Below are 21,101 nucleotides of genomic sequence, written 5' to 3'. Positions count from 1 at the left end.
GTTTGAATTCTTTCCTACAGTCAGACGCCTGCTGCTCTTAGGCCAATCTGGGAGCTGATGCAGTAGAAAGATTCACATTCCTGAGAGCAAAATAAGCCCACTAGAAAAGGAAACTGTCCATAAAGTCTCAATAAATATTCAGTGAATTCATTTCATGCCTAAACGAATTTAAGGGGAAAAAAAAGTGCCTACAGGGATGTCTGTATACGTTGCTTTTAAAATGCCAGCTTCACAATAAATCAAGCCTGTGGTAAAATAAAATAACAATCACGTACTTCAAACTACCAGATTATATAATAAATCTCAGGTATTAACCTTGGATTTATGTTGCAACACTTACAAAACCACTTGGGGAAAAAAAAAAGGCAAAAACGAGATGAAAGATTTGCAGAGAAGCTGCACAAAAAATTTCACATCATTAAAAGGAAGCAATGCTACATTTTATTACGCCAAATAAGAGACATTCTAACTTATGGAGGCATGGTTTGGATTAATCAATATTTCCTTTAGCATCTGGTTTAACAGAATAAAAAAAAAAAAAGCACGCCCTTCTCCCTCTCTCTCTCTTGTAGATATGTATCACCATAAACCAAGAACCATAATAGTAAGCAGCCTTTGTTTAAAAAAAAAGACTGTGCATATACAAGGTAATTCTATAGAACAAATGTTCAGCCAAACTCTCAGCAGTACCTATCATTCTCCAAGGTACACGCATTTATACACAAAATCATTATTATTTTTCTTTTTGTCGGAGTCCATGCTGACAGCTGCTGAAAATTCAGCTGGAAAAAAGAAACAATTCAAGCCCTTTTTCCCCAAGGCTATGGCACAGTTCTGAACTCTTCTTTGGACAAGAGGCTTTAGTGGCCTCAGTAAATGACATGTTTAGTGTATTTGGCATAAAAACTAACCACTTCCTAAAGTAGTGTTGTGTTTGTCCCCTTCCTGTGTTTAACCTCTTTGCAGAGAATGAGAAATGCTGAGAAGGAGAAAAACAAGGTTTCTCCTCTGTGAGCAGCACAACAAAGCAAGCTGGGGTCATCTTGGCATGGCCCCTTAGGGTTGGATTCTCTGGTGGCTAATAAGGTGGAAACACACACAAAAAAACCACCTTTCATACATACAGCTGAGGTACTCGTAACTGTTCCCAGCGGCGTAGATCCTCCAGTGTCTAACCCAGGCAGAGCTCTAGTTGCACTATTTGCCGTCTTCCCCTAGCAGAGGTACTAACACAACCCCCTCTTCTCTACGTAGTCAACAACTTTCATGAAACCCACAGGATCTTAGCATCTTCAAGACTTCAAGCCTTTCGTGAAATGTCCTGAAGAATCCAAACTAAGGAAACAATTGCTCCCAGTTAAAAGCCAAGTGAAAAGCTGTGGTGATAAATATCATTCTTTAGCTCCTGAAAGCCAAGACAGCTGTGAACCCATTACCAAAACACATAAAATAACAGGAGATTGAGGTAACTTGGTTATAGCTGGGAAAGTGAGAAACAGCAGCATATGTCAGAAGCCTCCATCATTAAGTGCAGCTGGCACAGATCTTACACAGTATTTTGAAGAGGTGATAATTTTTTTCAGGAAAATAATCTGTAAGTGGAAGCTGTTTCTACAAACATTTTGTAAAATTAAACTTCATCCAACTGTGGTTTCTGCTATGTTGACCAACCAGCAATGACACCGCCTCTTGCCAATTGGTTAAATAATTGTTGACCATGTTTTGCTGCTGTAGTAAACCTGAGCAAGTGGAAGGAAAGCAGAAAAAAAAAAACCTCCAGGCTGTACAAAGGCAAAATAAGTAGCAAATTTTGGCTACTCACCAAACTGGTTATTTCTGCAATGTCTCAATGACCGAACAGTATCTGCAATCATGTGCTGCAAAGACAAGATATAAAACATCAGTGCAAAAATCTGAGATGGATTCTGTCATTAGGAAAGCCTGAAAAAATCTCCTCGCCCTACACTACACAATAAAAAGCAACTGTAGTGAGGTAGAAAAGGAAGACAGCGGGAGAAAGACTTTGCTCTTTGTCTTAGTGATAATATATGATGAAACAGGGTTAGTCTAGAAGGTCCTTATTGATATCACACAGATTAAATGAGAACAACTCCCTAAGAGCCCATGGAAAGTGGTAATGAAAAATAGCCAAACAATTACTTATTTTTGTTCCTGTGACTTTTACTAACCTGAAAGCCTACAGCGGGGAAGCCTTGTGGACTGGGTAGGTGCTTCCGGGTCCAACCCCTAGCTTTAGTGCATTCGGTAGTCTGCAACCTCTCCTTCTGTCTCCATGTGTTGTCTAATTAGACTCTGAGCCCCTTTGTAGCCCAGACTGCACCTTAACATCTACTTGTATAACGCCTGGCACAAGCAGGCACCAGTATCCGCTAGGCAGTTTTCTGCAGTATGGTAACCAACACAAAAATAACAGCCCACAGCCCAAATTCTGCAGAGCAAGCACCCTGATGTCTCCACAGACACACACCAAATAAGACTATACTGTAGCTATACTATTTTAAGAAAAACTGGTGCTAACAGGGATATTAGATGTTTACTTAGATTAAGCAGAGGAAATAAAAGGTTTAAGCTTGGTTTCTCATTCAGGCGCAGGTCTTCAACTTATGAAAACTGGAATTGTTCACGATAAATCAGTGGAGTGCGCTCATTTTCACTAGATGTCGCCCACAAAGTTGTTGAGGCATTACTTTTTTCCTTTATTTGACTGCTTCTGTGGTACAGAGGTGAAAACATACTGAATTTGGCAACTCCTCACCAAATCTAGTAACTAATTCAAGCAAGTTATGGTTGGCAGCAATGATATAATAACTCATGCAAATGGCTGATGTTCTTGTCACCTCTCCCTCTTAAATAATCAGAGTCGGAAAGGATTAACCATCTTGACCGAAATATGTTTAAGACCAGAATGAGGTAGAGCAGCTCATCTCTCAATACCCAGAGAGTGGCTTACAAGGCTCCTCCACAGAAAAGCTTATCACAAGAAAAACAGCAAGTTTAATGGAAACTTCATATTCTTGTTATCTGACATGCTTCGTTTGCTATGAAATCATGCAATCTCTTGTGCTGATGTCCTTGCACTGATTATAATGAAGTTCTAATAAGAGATCCTAGATTTCATGTCAATAGAGCCAGTATGGGGAGAGCTACAACTTCCACCAGTGCTGCTGCTGTGATGTTCTCTGGCTGATACCCTTTGAATCCGGCTTTTAGAAGAGAGACCCCATTAGCACACGCACTGTCATTCGTTGCTGTTTCTCCTTTGCAGTCAGTGTGGGGGTCCCTCCCGAGACTGGCATCAGAAGGTGATGCCCCGCTGAGGGAAGAACCTTTCTCTGTAACACGCCCTTAAAGCAGAATTCCAAATCTCCCTTCTTTAGTAACCTAATTAGGCATTTCTCTCTGTCCATCTGCAATTCTCTTGCATCCAATTGTAATACAGAAAACCAGCCAATTCATCTGCAAAGCAAATGCCATTTCCTGGCTGTTTAAACAGGTGCTTGGATGAGTAACACACATTTCTTGTGGCCTTTCAGCCTACAGGCTACCTAGGATCATTAGCACTCCTTTAACTCAGGCATGGGAGTTGCACAGATATTTGGCAGGTGGGGGTTGAGAACCTTCACCTGCACATGCACAGTCCTTACAGCTGAAGGCCCTAGGTTAGAAGGCGTTATCTAAAATGGTAATGGCCATTGACCCGTTTTAGAGTTTGCTGGAGTGTAGCTAAGACATGTCATTGCTAAGATATGGGTGATGGCTGACTGGAGAAAAAAACCTGAAGAAGCCACATTTCAGTGAAGCAGCTCAGTAAAGACCATGGAAATACCTCGAGATGCAACAGTATAAGACCATATTTTCATTTATTCCTTCAGATTTAGTTGAGAAAATGAGTATGGTACTAAATATTGATCAAATACTATTCTAGATTAGAGTTTACCAAACACGGAGTTAAACCACTGCAATCCCTGAAACTTTGCTAAAACTGGGCAACATTCCCGAGACAAAAGATAATTTCATTTTCTTCTCTTTGCAAATTCTCTTCTTTATATTTTGAATTAACTTTGTCTTCACTGCAATCGTGTCATGTCAAATCAAGTTCAGTCACGGTAAGATTGGTGTGGTCATGGTGGTCTAAGAATATGAAAGAAGCAGGGATTGTAGGGAGAGATAGTATCTTTTATTAAACCAACTGATATAGCTGGAAAAAAACAAGGGTTCAGGCTGACGAATCCTCCTTCAGGTCAGGTGTTTAATGCAGAACAAAATATTGATCCAAATGGAGAAGGAGAAGCTATCTTTGCTTTGAAATTCATAAGTAGAAATTCTATGCATTTTTGACAGTGAATAAGTTCCTTCCCCAAAGCAGTAATCTGCTATGGTAGAGTAATTCTTTTCTTTTTCTGCAACAGCAAATTTGCAGGTGAGGTGCAGTGGCTTGATCCAAACCAAGCAGGAGTCAATGTCAATCCTAATTTTTCTCAGCAGGGGCCAGCAAGTGTTCAGCACAGTATAAAACACCAAGGAAGACATCCTTCCTTGGGATAAAGCCCTTACAATTAGAAAAGAAACACGAACTGATATATTGATGATGTGTGATGCATCTTGTTCATAAGTTCATGACTAAACACCTTAGCATCCAAATGAAAACTGTGCAATACGTGTACTGCCCCAGTTTCCACTACACTCGTATTTAAATATCTCCTAAGCCCCCACTTCCTAAGCTTGCACTATTGCCTGCATTCGTATGTACACAGGGCTCCAGGAGACAGCACACGTTCCTGAGGGCATGATCTGACTAATAATTTGGGGGAAGTGTCAGCTTGAACAACCCTCACCCGGACACCACCACCTCAGACTCTCCCCTCCCATTTAAAACGCCCATTATCCATTTGCATGGAAAAGGCGAAATCCTGGCTCGCTGAAGCCAATTAACAAAGCTCCCACTGCCTCTGGAGACACCATGGTGACAGCAAGGATAGGAAATCTTACCAAGCAAGCCCAGCATACACTAAACATATACATGATTAAACAACAAACAAACAAACTAACAAGGCCTGGATAAAGACTGGAGCATGAATCAGATCCTACAAATTTACTAAAATATATATGGGCCAGTGGGGGAATTTTAGTAACAATTATTGTGCATCAAGAGCTAGTTTAATTTACATGTTAATTGGATGTACTTCCAGGAGGCAATGAAGAAGAACATGCTAATGAGTTTTATGCAAACACCTAAAGGTCAAACAGTTAATGGACTCGGGACAAGGAAACCTTTCATTAAATGCAAATCGGTGTTCCTGTAAACTCTGCAACAAGGAAAGGTACAGAAATCAAACAGAAACACAAAAAGAGGCCCTAAGGTTCACAAGTCCAAGTCTACATCTGCTTGCGAGTTGAAAGACAAGGTACGTTATGATAGGATGTGAAAATAAGTTCAACAGCTGGTTCATGAATAACTCCATGTTTGCATGTTCCTTCTCAAACAAGTGTAAACACATGAAGAAAATAGTTGGGAACAATTCACCAGGCACAGCCATCTGGACGAACAATCCCATGGCACATCAGGAAGAACATTTTGGTTTCTTGATCAAATACTCCAGGCCAACAAAAAAAAAATAAATTGAAGTTTCTCCACTCCGCTACTGTTCAGATATATAAACTGTGGCTTTTGGCGCTACGAAAATGTTATTGACAAAAAAAATGAAGTAATGCAAATTGGAGAAATCAAACCCTACCAGCAATATCATGCCAGAGTAGATGTCATATAAGGTCTACAGTAGATATGGTCAAAGATACAATGTCAGTAACTGCCCTTCTACACAAAGTTAGCAGAGTGGTATTTACAGTCTGTTTAATTCATATTTCAGGCATTATTTTCTTCATCATCTAACCTAGACCAAAACTTTTCCTTTCACTTAAAATCCCTGGAATTAGCATACCAGTGGCAAGTGATGAACTAGAGAAACTTTTTCTTTAGTGCCTTGAGGAAAAAAAAGAGACATAATTCAGAGAAAGCTGAAGCAGAAGAATTTAACTGAGGAGAAATAGGCCACGAGGTGGTGCAAGGGAACAGGTCTCACTGGGAAAAAAAAAAAATAAGTGGCCTGTGTGGCAGTGATGCTGGCCATCAGTGGCTTAGCCATTTTGCACAGAAGTAGGGGAGGAAGGAGTGAGAAGAGAGAATAGCAATGGACAGGGGCAGGGGACATAAATTGTTGGCTCTTTTATTGTTTGATCTTTTTTTACCTCTGTTTACTTCTCCCTGACCCATCCAGAAGAAATCTTTTAGTCTCATAAGATAAGGAGGGGAAAGGGAAGAAGAGAATGTGAATCTCTTTGAAAAACAGGAAGGACAAAATTAGCTTACCAGCTTTTCAAAATTAACAAGGTTATCCAGAAAAGTTTTATTTCCTTCATGGATGAATGTTACATCTGAAAAAAACAAAGGAAAAAGAATTATTTTTCATGGCTTTGTTACTTAATACAAAGACATAAAGTGACTAAACAGCAACAAAAAAAAAAAAAAAACCAAAAAAAGAGGAAAGCATCCCATTAAGGATTGACACAATACCTTGTAACAGTGGAGCAAAAGCCTGGTACAAGGATGACATGCAGAGATTATCAGATAGCAACACTATGTTACACATCATAATGAGAGGATTTTCAAGCGGGAGCACAGATTTCTTATTAAACCTGGTCTGTGCTACTTCGGGGGTGCATCCATAGGGGTGGCTCTGCATGGCACGGCTGCTGTCCCCACCCTGAGGCATCGAGCCGGCCACGCTGCCCGTGGCTGTGCCCAGGCTGGGGCTGGCTGGTCCCTGAGCCCAGAGCTCCACGGGGGCAGAGCTACCAGACTCTGACACCCCTTCGTCTCTCTCTGTGGCACACAACGAGTCCAAAATCCCCCGCAGAGACGCAGGTTACAGCAGTGGCCAGCCAGGGAGATTAAACACAAGCCACCAAACTGAAGTTCAAAGCCTTGAAATAAGCATTATGGCAAGGGGAAAACACTTTTACACAGTGTTGTTGGAGGGAATTTGTAAAGGCAACAAAAGGTCACTCAGAGGAAAAGGTCTATATTTGGCTCCAGGAAGGGAACTGAACACAGTGTAATGAGCTGGAGAGAGGGTAGCACCAGGCAAAAGACATGTTGCTAAGTGAAGATTACAATTAAAACAGTAACTTGAGGTCATTTTCTCCATTTTTCTAAAGCATATGAGGATACAAAGTGAGACCCATCTTGGTCATGAAGTACCAAGGACACAGACAGATTCCCAGTGGGGACTGAAGCTCTGCCTCCGATAGTCACTGTCTCTGGGTCACTGAAAATACCGTCAGGGCAGCCACCGCCATGGCCCCTGTCAGCTCGCTCCTGGGCGTGTGGGTACACAGCAGCACCAGGAGGGGACGGCACTACTGTGAGGGGACAGCTCTCCGATATCATTGCTTCTGAAAAGTCACAGCAGCATCTGCCAGCAGGCAAGTGGCACACAGAAGGCTGGAAAAATCTCCCTCTCAGCAGAGGTGCCAATCTCCAACCCACCAGTCTAACTGTGCATTCAGCATTTCTCCTGTGCTCATCTCTCTTTCGGGGGATTTTAGGGCTAGGAACCTGCAGCTGACACCAGGGGCTGCTTCGTCACACCCCGCTCCCCTTCATCCTCCCCCAAACCAGCCAACCTGATTTATTTCCTTTTGTTTCAGACTCGCTCTGTGCCCAAGGGGCATTTTGTAATTGCTTAGAATGGAAATGTTAACGGCTTCATGCCTGGTGGAAACTAGGCAGGACAGGCTGAGAGAGTTGGGCTTGTTCAGCCTGGAGAAGAGAAGGCTGTGGGGAGACCTGACTGCGGCCTTTCAGTGCTTAAAGGGGGCCTACAGGAAAGATGGAGACAATCTTTTTAGTAGGGCCAGCTGTGACAGGACAAGGGATAATGGTTTTAAACTAAACCAGGGTGGATTTAGACTGGATATAAGGAATAAATTCTTTACAATGAGGGTGGTGAAACACTGGAACGGGTTGCCCAGAGAGGTAGTGGAGGCCCCATCCCTGGAAACATGCAAGACCAGGTTGGACGGGGCTCTGAGCAACCTGATCTAGTTAGCGGTGTCCCTGCTCACTGCAGGGGGGTTGGACTAGCTGACCTCTAGGGGTCCCTTCCAACCCAAATAATTCTATGATTCTATGAAAACATTCTACGAGGGGTGATGGAGAGCTCAGGAGGCCAGCCTGGCTGCGCAGGATGCCAGCCTGGCCACCAGCACTCCTGAGCAAGCGGAACAAGCATGGCATACACTGAGGATGCCTCCAGCACCGCTCTGCCCCTAGGCAGCATCCTAAAAATTATGGGGAAAAGGAGGGAGCAGGACCCTCTACACCTCCTCTGCTGTGCTGCTTTGGGGCACCCAGGGAAAGGGACAGGGAAAGGCCATGGCTTCAGGACACAGGCATCATGTGTCTGTGTATCAATGCAGTTAAAAAAGGTCCATCACTTCCCATGAAAAACTTACACTGGAAGCCGAAATTTCCACAGAGCTTTTTAAGTCAATGACAGCAATGTGTATATCTCCGAAGTGGAAGGAACAGAAATTTGCTTTGCAGCCAACGACTAAGAGTCTAGATAAACTCAGTGGAGCAGAAAATTGCATCTGAGCTACGTTGTAAGGGTACATCACAGTATTTTATTACATATTTGAAAAATCTGCCTCATTTTCAAAAGCTGTGTCTGTGTGCTGTAAGAGAACTCCACATTTAAATTTAATTAACTTTAAAAGGACACTCTAAAGTTATTTTTCATAATTAAAGAAAGGTTATTAACGACTTCCAGTTTTTCTTGAAACTACTTTTGTGCCTCTTGTGTGAAATACAGTAATTGGTTGAGTTACTGGTGATTTCTATGCTATCGATGATTATTTTATTGGTCTTGGAAATAACGTTAATACAAACACGCTTGACATGGAATAAAGTCCTATGGACCGTGCAATGCGTTGGGAATTACCAACCTTGGCAACATCTCCTTATGGATCATTGTACTGAAGAAAATTACTGTATTATTTTGCAAAGTCTCCTTGCTATCTCCAATACATTTTAGAGACATGAATGCTGCTTACACGCATGTTCTTATGCACCGTATTGTAGCAGCAATGATGTTTGCACAGCACGAGTTACTTGCTTATGTTTGCTGCCTTTGTTTGCAGGCAAGACATACTCGAGAATACTTAAAAAATATTGATTTTGAAGCCTTGATAATTGTATCCATCTGAATTAATGTAAAGTCCTTTGATGTGTGCAAAGAGGGGAAGTGCCTGATGGCTCCCAAACTGTCAGCGACTGATCTGGAGAACTGTCTTCAAACATTTTAAACTCATAGCAGCAGCGGCAGCAGGTTGGAATAAACAGCCTAAAGAGAACACTTTCGAAATACGGGAATAATCAAATGAATTTGCCGTGTTCAAAGACAAGGAAATTAAGAATTAATGACTCCAAGTCAACGGAGTATTTGAAATACCTGCCACTTAATTAGTGGCCAAGCTCACTGCATTAAGCAATTGGGTTATTTTATTTTTTAATGTTTTTAAATTATTATTATATTTTTTTTTAATAATAAGATTTCTTTTATCTCTTTCAGACTTGTAAGAGACTCAACAATCCCCTCCTCTCAAGACAGGCAGATGGGGCAGGTCCTGCCTTCAGGATGGCCCCGGGTAGTTTCACCCCGGCGAGGCAGGGCGAGCAGCGCGGCCGGGCAGCCCCATGTGGGGGCTCGCAAGGTCTCGCTTCCCCACCCAGGAGGACGTGCCCAAAGCAATGGCACACCGCTCCACCAGCACCTGATGGGAAGGTACTAATGTTCAAAACCCTGTGTGAAAATCGCCATCTTCCCCCTGTCTTAAAAGGCAGCCATTTATTATTATCCAGACCAAGTGCTATCTTGTAGATACCACTACATCTGCCACATACTTATCAGAAGGCCACCTGAAGGAAAAATCACCTTACACTTATTTTAATTAACCACAACGAAGAGCAGCAGCCAAGCTTTAACATTACCTTTCAGAAGTAAGGGCATGAAGGGGATTTTCGGAGATTTCATTTTCTTGAATGCATCTCTGTAAGCTTTGTGATTCAGGGAAGGGTCCTACAAAACCATTTGGGTAATAAAGAGAAAAATCAATAGGCTATAAAAAGAGCAATTCTAAATGCATTACAGGCTTATGATCTGAACATGATTTAGATACAAAAGGTTTCTTCAGAAAATGAGGTAGATAAAGGTTTTCCAAGCTAGGTGACTTACTAAACTGAAGAGGAAACGTAAACAGTGAAAGGAACAAAAGCAATTACGTTCCTCTAGATGAAGCAGTGCTCAAACGGGAGTAAGCTGCAGAACAGATTCACTGGGACTGCTCTGTAATTTCCCCACAAATTTCTATTAGCAAATTCTCTTCAGCTTACTATCTAGCACAAAACGTGTTCCAGAATGTACTGCTGATTAATTTATTCTTAAAAAAAACCAAAACAAAAACAAACAACAAAACACACAAACCAAACAACAAAAAACCCCCAACAAAAACGGCATGGAGCATGTTGGACGTTTTTAAAGAAAATAAGAGAGTATGTTTCAGTGGTGTTCTGTGAGTAATTCAAAACGTCAACTCAATTTCCCATATAAACAAACGTTTTTGTACACCAGCTCACACACAATCTTGAAAACACGTTAATTTATAAAGGGCCATAAGTAGAGAAGCGTGACAGTCGTTAAAGGCTGGATCTCATGTCCCCTGCGCCAGGCAGTGATCTCACCGTGCACCCACTTCCATGACAGTCAGAGGAAACACTTGTTTATTCAGCTTTGATAATGCTGACAAAGGCCCTTAGCCTCGACCTTCTGATTTTTTTTTTTTTTTTTTTTTTTTATATTTAAAACTTGAGCTGTCCTCCTGGTTCTCCTGATCCGCAGCATGTTGCTTTGGATAAAGGCTGATTAACCACCACAGCAAAAGAACAGCTTCCAAATTGATGCTGGGGAACTGACAGTACATTCTCCTCTCCCTGCCTTTCCTCCAGCTGTCAGGAATACAGCCTTTTTCCTCGTTGTGTTTGGAGACCACCTCTGAGCTCAGGAGGGCTGCGGGGCCTTCGGCAAATCACGGATGTGACATGACAAGTTCCAGCTCCAGCTCCAGACAATGACAGGCAGCCCCCACATAAATTAGGAAGAAGGAAGGCAGGTAAAGGCAGGCAATGCCATTCTGCTGTCAACACCGTACTTACTGTCAAACTTTCAAGTTCAGTGAAAAGTTTCTTGAACTTCCCAGGAATTTTCTGAAATGGGGAAAACAGAGAAAAAAAAGTAAAGCTGATTTAAAAAAAAACCCAACAAACCACATAGGCAGAAAACTGCTCAGGCATTTTTTTTCCATCAGACTGCCGCGTGTGAAACGCCTGCTATAAGTACCACCAGGCCACTTTCTCAGCCAGTTAACCTCCGCTCCTCAGCTCCAAGAACCCTGATTACAGAGCACAGTCGGTGCGATGCCAGCAAGGCACCAGATCCTGCAGCCTCGCCCCGGGGACCCTCATCCTTCTTTTATGGAAACTGCTTGTTAGCAGCTGGTTTTATTTTCTTCCCTAGCTTCCATGTCTGCCGCACTTACCTTTACATCTGTATCAAGTTATAAGCAGTAACACAGCCTGAGAATTCAGATACTGTGATCACATCCATGTTAAATAATTTGTGGTAATCAATCTTGCCCTAAAATACATGTTATAGATATTAACAGGCATAATGCTCAATGCTGTTTGATACACGGCCCTCGGGGCTGACGGGTGTTGCTACTTGCACATGCTGGTGCCAGAGAATGAGAACTTTCCTTAAAAAAAGATCACTCTGCCTCTGGTATCTTGACCTAATCCCACCGGGAAGTACACAAAACCCCTTCCAAAGGAGCCCAGGCATGAACAACCTTCTTGCCCCTGCTCTGCTCCACAAGCATCCGCTTCCTTCTATCTCTAAGACGCTTTAATGGATTCAGCTCATTACACTCAAAGCAATCGCTCCTCAGTTTGAATTTTGCTGCTGGTGTTTCAGACTTGAGGAATGGTGTGTGGACCTTAAAGCCTGTCTGTTTTTTCCACCCATACTAGTTAGTCCCGTAAAAGATATCCCCGCTTAGTACAAATCCCATCTTGCCTTTGTCCTTAGACCCTGACAGCCACAATGACACTACCAAGAGAAAAGAAATTTAGAACAATTACGATTAAGTGGATGTGCTGTATGATTAAAATGCTAAAATAACTGAACATGGAATTGCAATTGCAGATTTTTAATATCTTCAATCAGGGAAAGTTAGGCTCATTAAAACACCGCATACTGTAGAAAAAAGCAGAAGAATATGCTCGGGCGCATACTGCTTATTTAAGAATTCAAGTGCAGAGCCAATATAATCTAGTGTCTAAATGGTTGCTTAAATTTAGGTGGCTTCATTTACATGTGTAAGTAATTATAATTAATTTATAAACATTGCTCTACTTTCTAGAAGTCACATTACTAATGCAAATAACCTCCTGCTTTTCAAATTTCCAGTGCAGTAAAGTTTTAGAAATAAAAAAACCAAACGTGTGACTTCATAAATATTTTACACACAGAAACAGGATATGTTTACAGTGATGCATATGCAGATGCACTCCTTGTTCCGACAAGCAATATATTCTGCTCTTCCTGAGAGAAGTCCACTAGCAATGCATGATCTCCAGAGGTCTCATCACACAGCTGAGTGCCATGTGCTTCTCTGTGGGAGAGATCTATGCTGATGCCACCGGGTGCTTTTGATACAATACTCAGCCCCCTCCACTCTGCTACCAAAGCCCGGAGAAATGAGATGAAGGCAACCATTGTCAGAGGTCACCGCTTGTCAGGCCATACCTGGAATACTGTGTACAATTCTGGCCTCCGCTATACAAAAAAGATGTGGACAGGCTGGAGAGGGTCCAGAGAAGGGCCACCAAGATGATCAAAGGACTGGGAAGCCTGCTGTATGAGGACAGGCTGAAAGAACTGGGTTTGTTCAGCCTTGAGAAAAGGAGGCTTAGAGGGGATCTCATCACCACGTACCAGTACCTAAGGGGTAGCTACAAGGAAGATGGAGACTCCCTTTTCACAAGGAGTCACATGGAGAGGACAAGGGGGAATGGACACAAGTTGCTCTTGGGGAGATTCCGATTGGACACGAGAGGGAAATTTTTCAGAGTGAGAACAGTCAACGATTGGAATAATCTCCCCAAGGAAGTGGTTGACTCCACCACATTGGATACTTTTAAGACTCCGCTGGACAGGGTGCTGGGCCATCTTGTCTAGACTGGGCTCTTACCTAGTAGGGTTGGACTAGATGATCCTTGAGGTCCCTTCCAACCTAGGATTCTATGATTCTATGAACCCATAAGACCAGGCAAGGGCAAATGTTCCCTAGTGAGCAAAGCATTTTAAAAGCAGGAGAGACAAAGAGTTTCTGTATTGTAATCCTCAGGTATGTATTTTTCTCTACAATTTTGCTTTACCTGTTATTTAAAGATAGCTCCTCCTTGCCTATCCAAGTCCCTGTAAATCTGTCCCCCCCAGAAGCAGTCACTGCCCTTGTTTCTCTGCCTGCAGAAGCCACTGATAATGGCAGTGAAGTTTCCATATGCGTGATTTCAGCTAAGGGGGAAGACTTTGCTCTGGACAGTATCAGATAGGTCTGGAAGTCTCTGATGGACATTTGGTTTCAGCTGTTGATGCTCAAGAAGATCTCCAAGGGAGGAGACCACAGCCATTCTCTGTCACTTTGCATTAGAGGTTGACATTTTTTGAGTATTGCCCGCTTATGGCGGTGGGGCATAGGGGAGGTATGAAGCTTCACCCCATCACACTAAATCACTCCTTCCCCAATTTTTGGTTCATCAGCAGATATAGTAAGCTTGCAGATACTACCACCCAGTAATTTACTTGGATGGGAAAAAAAAATTCCACAATCTGTACAGGTCCCACTGGGACCCTCCTCTAAATATCCCATGCTCTGTCTAGCAACCAGTAGCTTCTTTAGCAGATAATCTCTGTTCTCCAGTATGCTCCTCATTCATGGCCCATTTCCTAACTTAGTTGTTCAAGATGAGCAGCTTTGGAAGAGCTGATAAAGGAGAACTAAAGAGGGTTTATTTCTACTTCGTTTTTTTTTTTTTCTTTAAAAATTCAATTATGCCATAGTAAGGTATTGCTTGTTTGGAGCCACCTTTATACAACTCTGTTCTGATATCTACTCAAAATGCTAGGATAATTTACCTGAGTTTTTTTGGTTTTTTTTTTAAAGGGTAAGATCTCCTTGCTTTGTTCTTATTTAAAAGCTTTGGAAAGACACAATTAGTTCTATTTAAATAGCTGTGTATCTAAGGTTTCAGGTCACAGAAAAGTTTCTCTACCAACACTCGCTACCTGTTTGATTTCAGCATGAAAACCCAGTAATTAGAAAGAAAAGGTAATTCACCAGTATACAACCTTTGTGAGAAACGGTTTTGACAGGGTCTAAAAGATACAAATATGTCTTACCTCCCAGGTCTGAGACAGCCGGCTGACAGATGCAGTGTTGAGACCCATAACAATAGCAAAGAATGAATTCAGATTTCTTTGGGCTTTACAGCTGTGGAATAAAAATATGAACGCTGTATTCTGATTTTTTGTACTTGAATCAGAGATAAATGGAATGCGCAGGTATCCTAGGTTACTGAGTCCCATTTCAACCCTCAGCACTAACATACAGTCATCTTCCACGTAATGAACTCATTAAATGTCCTCTCATGACCACCTGCAGTCTAGGTGATGGGGTCTCTAAGAATTTTTTTAGCAAATGTTCCACTGTCTCATCAACCCTGTTGTTGGCAGGTTATTTTTTTTTCCTTTGCTGTCAAAAGTAATTTTCCCTTTTCAATGTTCAGGTTACTCTCAGCTGTCCTTTACCATACAGAAAAATTCCTCAACCTCTAGTCTGTTTATTATAAATATTTTCATCTCCTTTTTCATCTTTTCTGTAAATTGTACATCATTGATTCCTTCAATTTCGCTTTGTGGTCATGGCCTGCAATCTATTTTTCCATAGTGTTATTATTTTTCATTGAGTTCTTTGTAATTTATTTTAACTCTTCTCTCACGCATTTCCTTCTTATCAAGGAGATGTAGTGAGACCGTGGGGAGGGAAGGAGAAACATAATTACTGTTTTGGCTCCAAGTTCTTACACCTTTCTCCTATGCAAGTATAAAACAAATATCAAATTATTTATTTGGAACAGCATCACACTTTGTCCTTGCCTTTAATTTGTCATCTATTATCACCCAAGGACCTTTGTCACAGTACTGTTCTTTACAATCATGCATTCATTTCTTCAGCTCAGTATTAGCATTCCCTAGCTGAATTACTTTGCATCTATCTAAATTAAATCTTATCCTACTGTTGTTTGCACATGCCACCACACTCCTTAGATCATTCTTTTTTTTTTTTTTCCTATCCTCCAATGCATTTGCAATCCCTCATCATTTTTATTGTCTGAAAATCTGATTAATGTTCAATTTACATAGCTCTATACATTAGTTGCAGTTAGCACTGGTTCCAATACAGGTCCCTATGGAATTTGCTTGATACCTCTACCCTTTGACATTTTACTATATATGATCAGACCCTGCTTATTTCTAGTCCATTAGGAAATTTGAAATCCTGAAATACCGAGTCCTTTTCAAACAAAAAGATTCCACTTCCTCTTGCAGATTCTTGAAGACCACTATAAACATACGTGTGCGTGTATGCGAGAGAGAGAGAATCCTCTTTTGAGATAATTTTAAGTACAAATGAATCCACTGCCTTCACTGGGATTTATCATCAGTGAAAAGTATGTGCCAAGGCCTTAGACTGGAAACATGCCAGCACTTGTTATAAGTTTTATAAAGCTTATACTCATCGCTGTGTACTATCTTGAGACAGTATATTTCTCACTTCACTTCAGCTGTCTTAAAGTTAATCCTAACTTTGTTGCTTAGACTCCTTTTATCATTAAAGTTAGGCAGCTGCCAAAGGTAATTCATTCCAAAACAAGAAAGGTGTCCAGCATAGCTCAGAGAAATTGTCTGTTGGATGGGCCCATTTCTCACAAGGAACTGTAGAGAGAAGGTTCATCTTTTACAGGCAGCCACCACTTGGGAAGCAAGAAGGCTGCTGTTGTAATCCATTTATTCTAACCCTATGTTGACCTGTTTCTATATCTCTTTGGGATGTTCATTTCTAACATCATGCTAATTCATTTTCTCTATCAAATCACTTGTTTTCTATTTTAGACTAGCTCATTAACGTAGGTATCCACGTTTCAAAAACTCTGTCTCTCCTTTATGTCTTGGCACACTCCGTAAAAGCCTTCCATCTTCTTCAGGTGTTCCTCAACAGCGAAGCGCACAAACGTTGAACGTAAGATCTTAGTCCTGGTGCTTTCCTGACAAGCTGAAAGTCAGAGACACAGATTCCTGGCTGAATCTGGGAGCAGAGAACAGGGAGCAGCCAGAGCTGCTCACGGCTCCCTACCTGTTGTGGTTTAAGCCGAAACCAGGACACTACCTCCCTGCCTTAGTCATAAACAAAATAGCAGGGCTGCTTGGTTTGTGTCTCACGATGAGAGTCCTGTGCTTAGCACACCATCCCTCCATCCTAATTCCTCCTCTTTCATCAACTCTTCCAGAATTGATGAGATATGACAATGGCTGCTTTTAGAAAGCTGCCTTTTTCATTAAAAAAAAGATCCCGAGCAAACTACAAACTCACTTATTTGTGTACCCATTACTTCACAATCTACATGCTACGATGATGTGTGCTGCTGCAACACAGTCGGAGAGCCTGTCTATTGTTTACTGACAACTGTATTTAGTCTTCACAACTTTGGCTTTTCACTTAACAGAGATGGAATTAAATCAAATAGAGCAACATTTTAGCCTGGTGACAAATATATCCCTATTCATGTGGGACAGACATGAAACTTTTCTTGGAATGCAAATTAATGCTACTGTGGTGCAAACAAGGCAACACAAAACCAACCATTTTTGACATAATTGGACCAAACTTGGCCATTGATAAGGCAGAAAACGAACATATTACTGGATACTATACAACTTGCAAACTAAATCAAATCACATTTATGAGTTACACTAGATTAGATTAGAAGAATTCATTTCACCCAAGGCACTGCTTCAGCAAAGAACAGCCCTTTCAATGTAAGTGCCTTGCAAATTAGATCAACTCAGTCAATGAAGGGAACAAATTATTTTCCATGAACGTGCATATTCAAATATTGCAGAAGACCAACAAGTGGAGAGAGAGGCGAGGAGAACGGTAGCACATATTTAAATTGCTTCATTCCCTTGGCTACTAAAATAAGAGTGATTACAGAGAAAAGAACTCTCTGTGTATAGTATATACTTGTAGTCTGTTCCAAGGCATAGAATAAATGCCAGCACTATTTAGTAATGCCACAAGAATAAACCATCAGATCTAATTAATGAAGAACACCCCCCCTCCAATAAATAAACGAGTACTGCAGAGAGGACAACACGGGGCAACAGCTTACTGCAGCCAGTTTCCCCTCTAGAGGTAGCATTTTCAAGATTGTAACAGAGTTTTTTGGTGTCCGTGTAGTCTTTGGTGAATAACCCTGCTGCTGCTCAAATAGTTTTGTAATATGGTCCTCCAGTTATCTCTGCTAAGGAAGGAGATATCTCTGCAGGGATTTTGCAGTTGATGCTGCAGACACAGCAGCTAAGCCGCTGGGGAAGATTTCAGCAGCGTATACTCCATCTAGTTTTGGCCAGTGTTTGCTGTAGTTATTTATGGACTGGTTTATTATCTAGGTATGCTCACTACACTGTTAAAACATGGGATGACAAATTAGTTTTCTTTCTTTACTCTTCCACCTACTTCTCCTTTCCCACCAAATAAAGCATGTGAATTCAAGGGGGGTTTTTTGTAACTTTAGTAACTTACTGGGCAGCAATCTTGATGAACTTTTTGACGAGCTGTACACGTTTGCAGAGCTGGCTGCAGAGGAGTATCTCGGTGGCAACCCAAAGCTGGACCTCATTGCACCTTTGAAGCAGAAGGCTGAGATTCTCAGTGTTTTCAGCACTGCCCTGTCTGCTGAACGTGAAGTATATCAGCTCTTGCTGGAAGACATTGACAACATTATTAGGGATATAAAAACAATTTAAATGCAAATGAATTATAAATTACTTAGAAGTATGTTTTTGAAACAAGACTTGGTTACAGATGGTTGTTTTTTCATTATCCATGAGCCAATCACAGATGATACAGGGTCCAAGTTTGTCTTAGCAAAGCCTAGAGGCTCATTACAGTAGGCAGTTGGACAGGAAGTCCTGCAAGATGCGCTTTTCTTGTGAGATTTCCTGCAGTTCCACTTCTGCCTACAGCCAGGTATAAGACATAAACAATCTGTCTCTTTCTGTATTTCATCACTTCTATTCCAGAATGAAAAAGCAACCATATCAGACCATTGCAGAATCTGAAAAATTTCCATTCAAACTTCTTCCTAAAAATAGCCAAGTTTTCAGGAACAGAAGTGTGGGTATTGATTTCTGTGAAAAAACCAAACCAAAACAAAATAGAACCAACTTGACCAGCTCTGGATTTCAAGTGTCTAACCTGAATAAATGAACCTGAGGTGAAAGATCAAGGAAAGCATCTGATGAGAAGCAATAGAATTTCCCATTCATTTTCTCAGGAATTCATCATGCTTTACAGTGAATGATATTTTCAAGTGACATTTTGTACCGTTAACTGTGTACTTTACTCAGCAGCTCACACCAGAACCTGTCAAAGTCATTGAACAACCCAATGGCACTGAAGTGGGCCATTATCCCATTTTATAAAGCCTGCCCAATATTTTTTATCTCACTGAAGCCTAACAAGAACAGTAATGTGACCATCTAAACTGCTGAAATTGTGAATTCTGTTGTGGTTAATGTGATATCAAGGACACCTATTTGTGGAGTCCTGCATTTACTGGACCATTATCAAGTGCAAAGGACAATCTGCATATATAACATATTCACACAGCTTTTAGAGAATAAATGTGCTCTTTTACCCTCTTGAGGCAAACCTCAAAAAAACCCACCAGGTATGCAGGGAACATACGAGATGCCCTAGCAAAGGGAAGTTACAAACCTTTAATATTTTTTTTTTTTCAGTATCAAAGATTGCAACACATCTTTTGGACCTGACTCAATGCCACTGCTATTGAGAGCTGCCAAATCATATTGTCATGATGGTGAACTGAGCACCAAGGAATACCGATGATCCAAAATGCTGGTTGCAACATCAGGAAACCATAACAGCTCAATGATGCATAAGAGTAATACACCTGGAAGCAGACGTGGTGCTTCTTACCTCATGAATTGCATTGAAGAGGCTCCAGTCAAAGTTTGTTAGTTCTAAGGCAAGATCCCAGGTGTTGATTCCCAAAATTCTCACAGACCTTTGCTGCAATTCCTCGTTTTCAGCAAATGGGTTCTAAATTAACAGCCAAAAGAAAAAAAAATCCTGAGCAAATGCCAAAATTTTGCAATGAAACAGCTACTGGACCAAGGTACAAAACAGAGCTGAGTAAGTAATCTTCTCTAAGTGCACTCTGAGAGTTTTTTTACCCCCACTAATCAAAATCAAGGAGTTATAGCCTATTTAATAAATAGTTGGAAAAAGGAAATGGGTCAATAGGATCAATGACTTCCTGTTGGATTAGGCCTCTGTCTCTCTTTCTCTAAACCTTGAGTATAAAACACTGACCAAGCAGACAGCATAATGAAAATAAAATCCCTGAAGCCATCAGAAAATGAAATCTGAATTAAGATACCAGGAAATTTTTGTATGATAAGATAAAGGAATCATTCTGCAAACACACCAGATTTAGAATACATGCGCACAACTTGCCCACCAATCCGCCTTTACAAGTAACATAAATCCATCCATTTTATTATTAACTTACTCCAAATGTAATCACCAACAAACAGTAAAACACTGTGGGTCCCGATTCATAAAAGTTATTTAGGATATTACTGTGGAGTGCACTGTTCCTGCTGGTATTAAGGGTCACTTGACATTTCCATTATTAGCTCAGATTTTCAAAGGTTTGCATTTGCATTTCTCTTGGGTTTTTTTACCTCACCAGGCTGAAACTTGGCACATGAACCATCTGCCAAGATGAAAGATTATTCTTATCTGTTAAGCCATTACTTTGGTGCTATACTTCTGACAGTTACAGCAAGTTTTGCAATTTTTATTATGTAACTAATGAAACTAGATCGGCTGTCACCTGTCTGCATTGGAAACCTTCCCTTAATATTCGCATTTTTAGAGGTGGCTAGAATGCCGGAGATAATGGGGATGACAGATTACAATGATAGTGGCATGTCAGCGCTTCGGGGCACATTGATCCAAGAAAATGTAAATAGACATTTCTCATCCCTAGGATGAATGCACAGATCCTAGCAGTACTGACAACACATAGAAGTTAGTTGTGATACCGTCCCTGCGCTTTCCTTGAAAAATCTGCATGATTAGCAGAAAACTATTGAAAGATTAATTCTGTTGAGTGTTGGACTGTTCCTGCCTCACTGAGGTTTTGGGAAGTAGGCGGGGAGAGAGTTTGCAATCCCGGTTTCCGAGGACAGAGGGAATGAGAGACCCGCTGCCCTTCGGCTCCCCTCCCGAGCACCAGTGAGAGGACGGAGAGACAGACAGACAGAAGGAAGGGAAGAGGAGATACCACCAGCGATAGATTAATTCTGTTGAGTGTTGGACTGTTCCTGCCTCACTGAGGTTTTGGGAAGTAGGCGGGGAGAGAGTTTGCAATCCCGGTTTCCGAGGACAGAGGGAATGAGAGACCCGCTGCCCTTCGGCTCCCCTCCCGAGCACCAGTGAGAGGACGGAGAGACAGACAGACAGAAGGAAGGGAAGAGGAGATACCACCAGCGATATACGCCCGCCACAGGCTGGGGGGGGGGGGGGGG

General features: G+C 41.5%; 1 protein-coding gene across 1 annotated transcript in view; it reads right to left on the bottom strand.

The window, feature by feature from the left end:
* RAPGEF5 (Rap guanine nucleotide exchange factor 5) overlaps window positions 1–21,101 on the bottom strand; it is a 131,980-nt gene that overhangs the window by 1,559 nt on the left and 109,320 nt on the right. The window contains exons 20-26 of the mRNA XM_009638615.2: window positions 19,483–19,605; window positions 18,064–18,242; window positions 14,601–14,691; window positions 11,294–11,344; window positions 10,073–10,160; window positions 6,389–6,453; window positions 1,823–1,877 (exon numbers count right to left, since the gene is read on the bottom strand). Of these exons, the coding sequence (XP_009636910.2) occupies window positions 1,823–1,877; window positions 6,389–6,453; window positions 10,073–10,160; window positions 11,294–11,344; window positions 14,601–14,691; window positions 18,064–18,242; window positions 19,483–19,605 (652 nt within the window). The remainder of the gene's footprint in view (window positions 1–1,822; window positions 1,878–6,388; window positions 6,454–10,072; window positions 10,161–11,293; window positions 11,345–14,600; window positions 14,692–18,063; window positions 18,243–19,482; window positions 19,606–21,101) is intronic.

This window comes from Egretta garzetta, unplaced genomic scaffold (genome assembly GCF_000687185.1).
Source record: "Egretta garzetta isolate BGI_Z169 unplaced genomic scaffold, ASM68718v1 scaffold94, whole genome shotgun sequence".
NCBI classification, from domain to species: Eukaryota; Metazoa; Chordata; class Aves; order Pelecaniformes; family Ardeidae; genus Egretta; species Egretta garzetta.
This window is presented reverse-complemented; position numbering and strand designations above follow the sequence as displayed.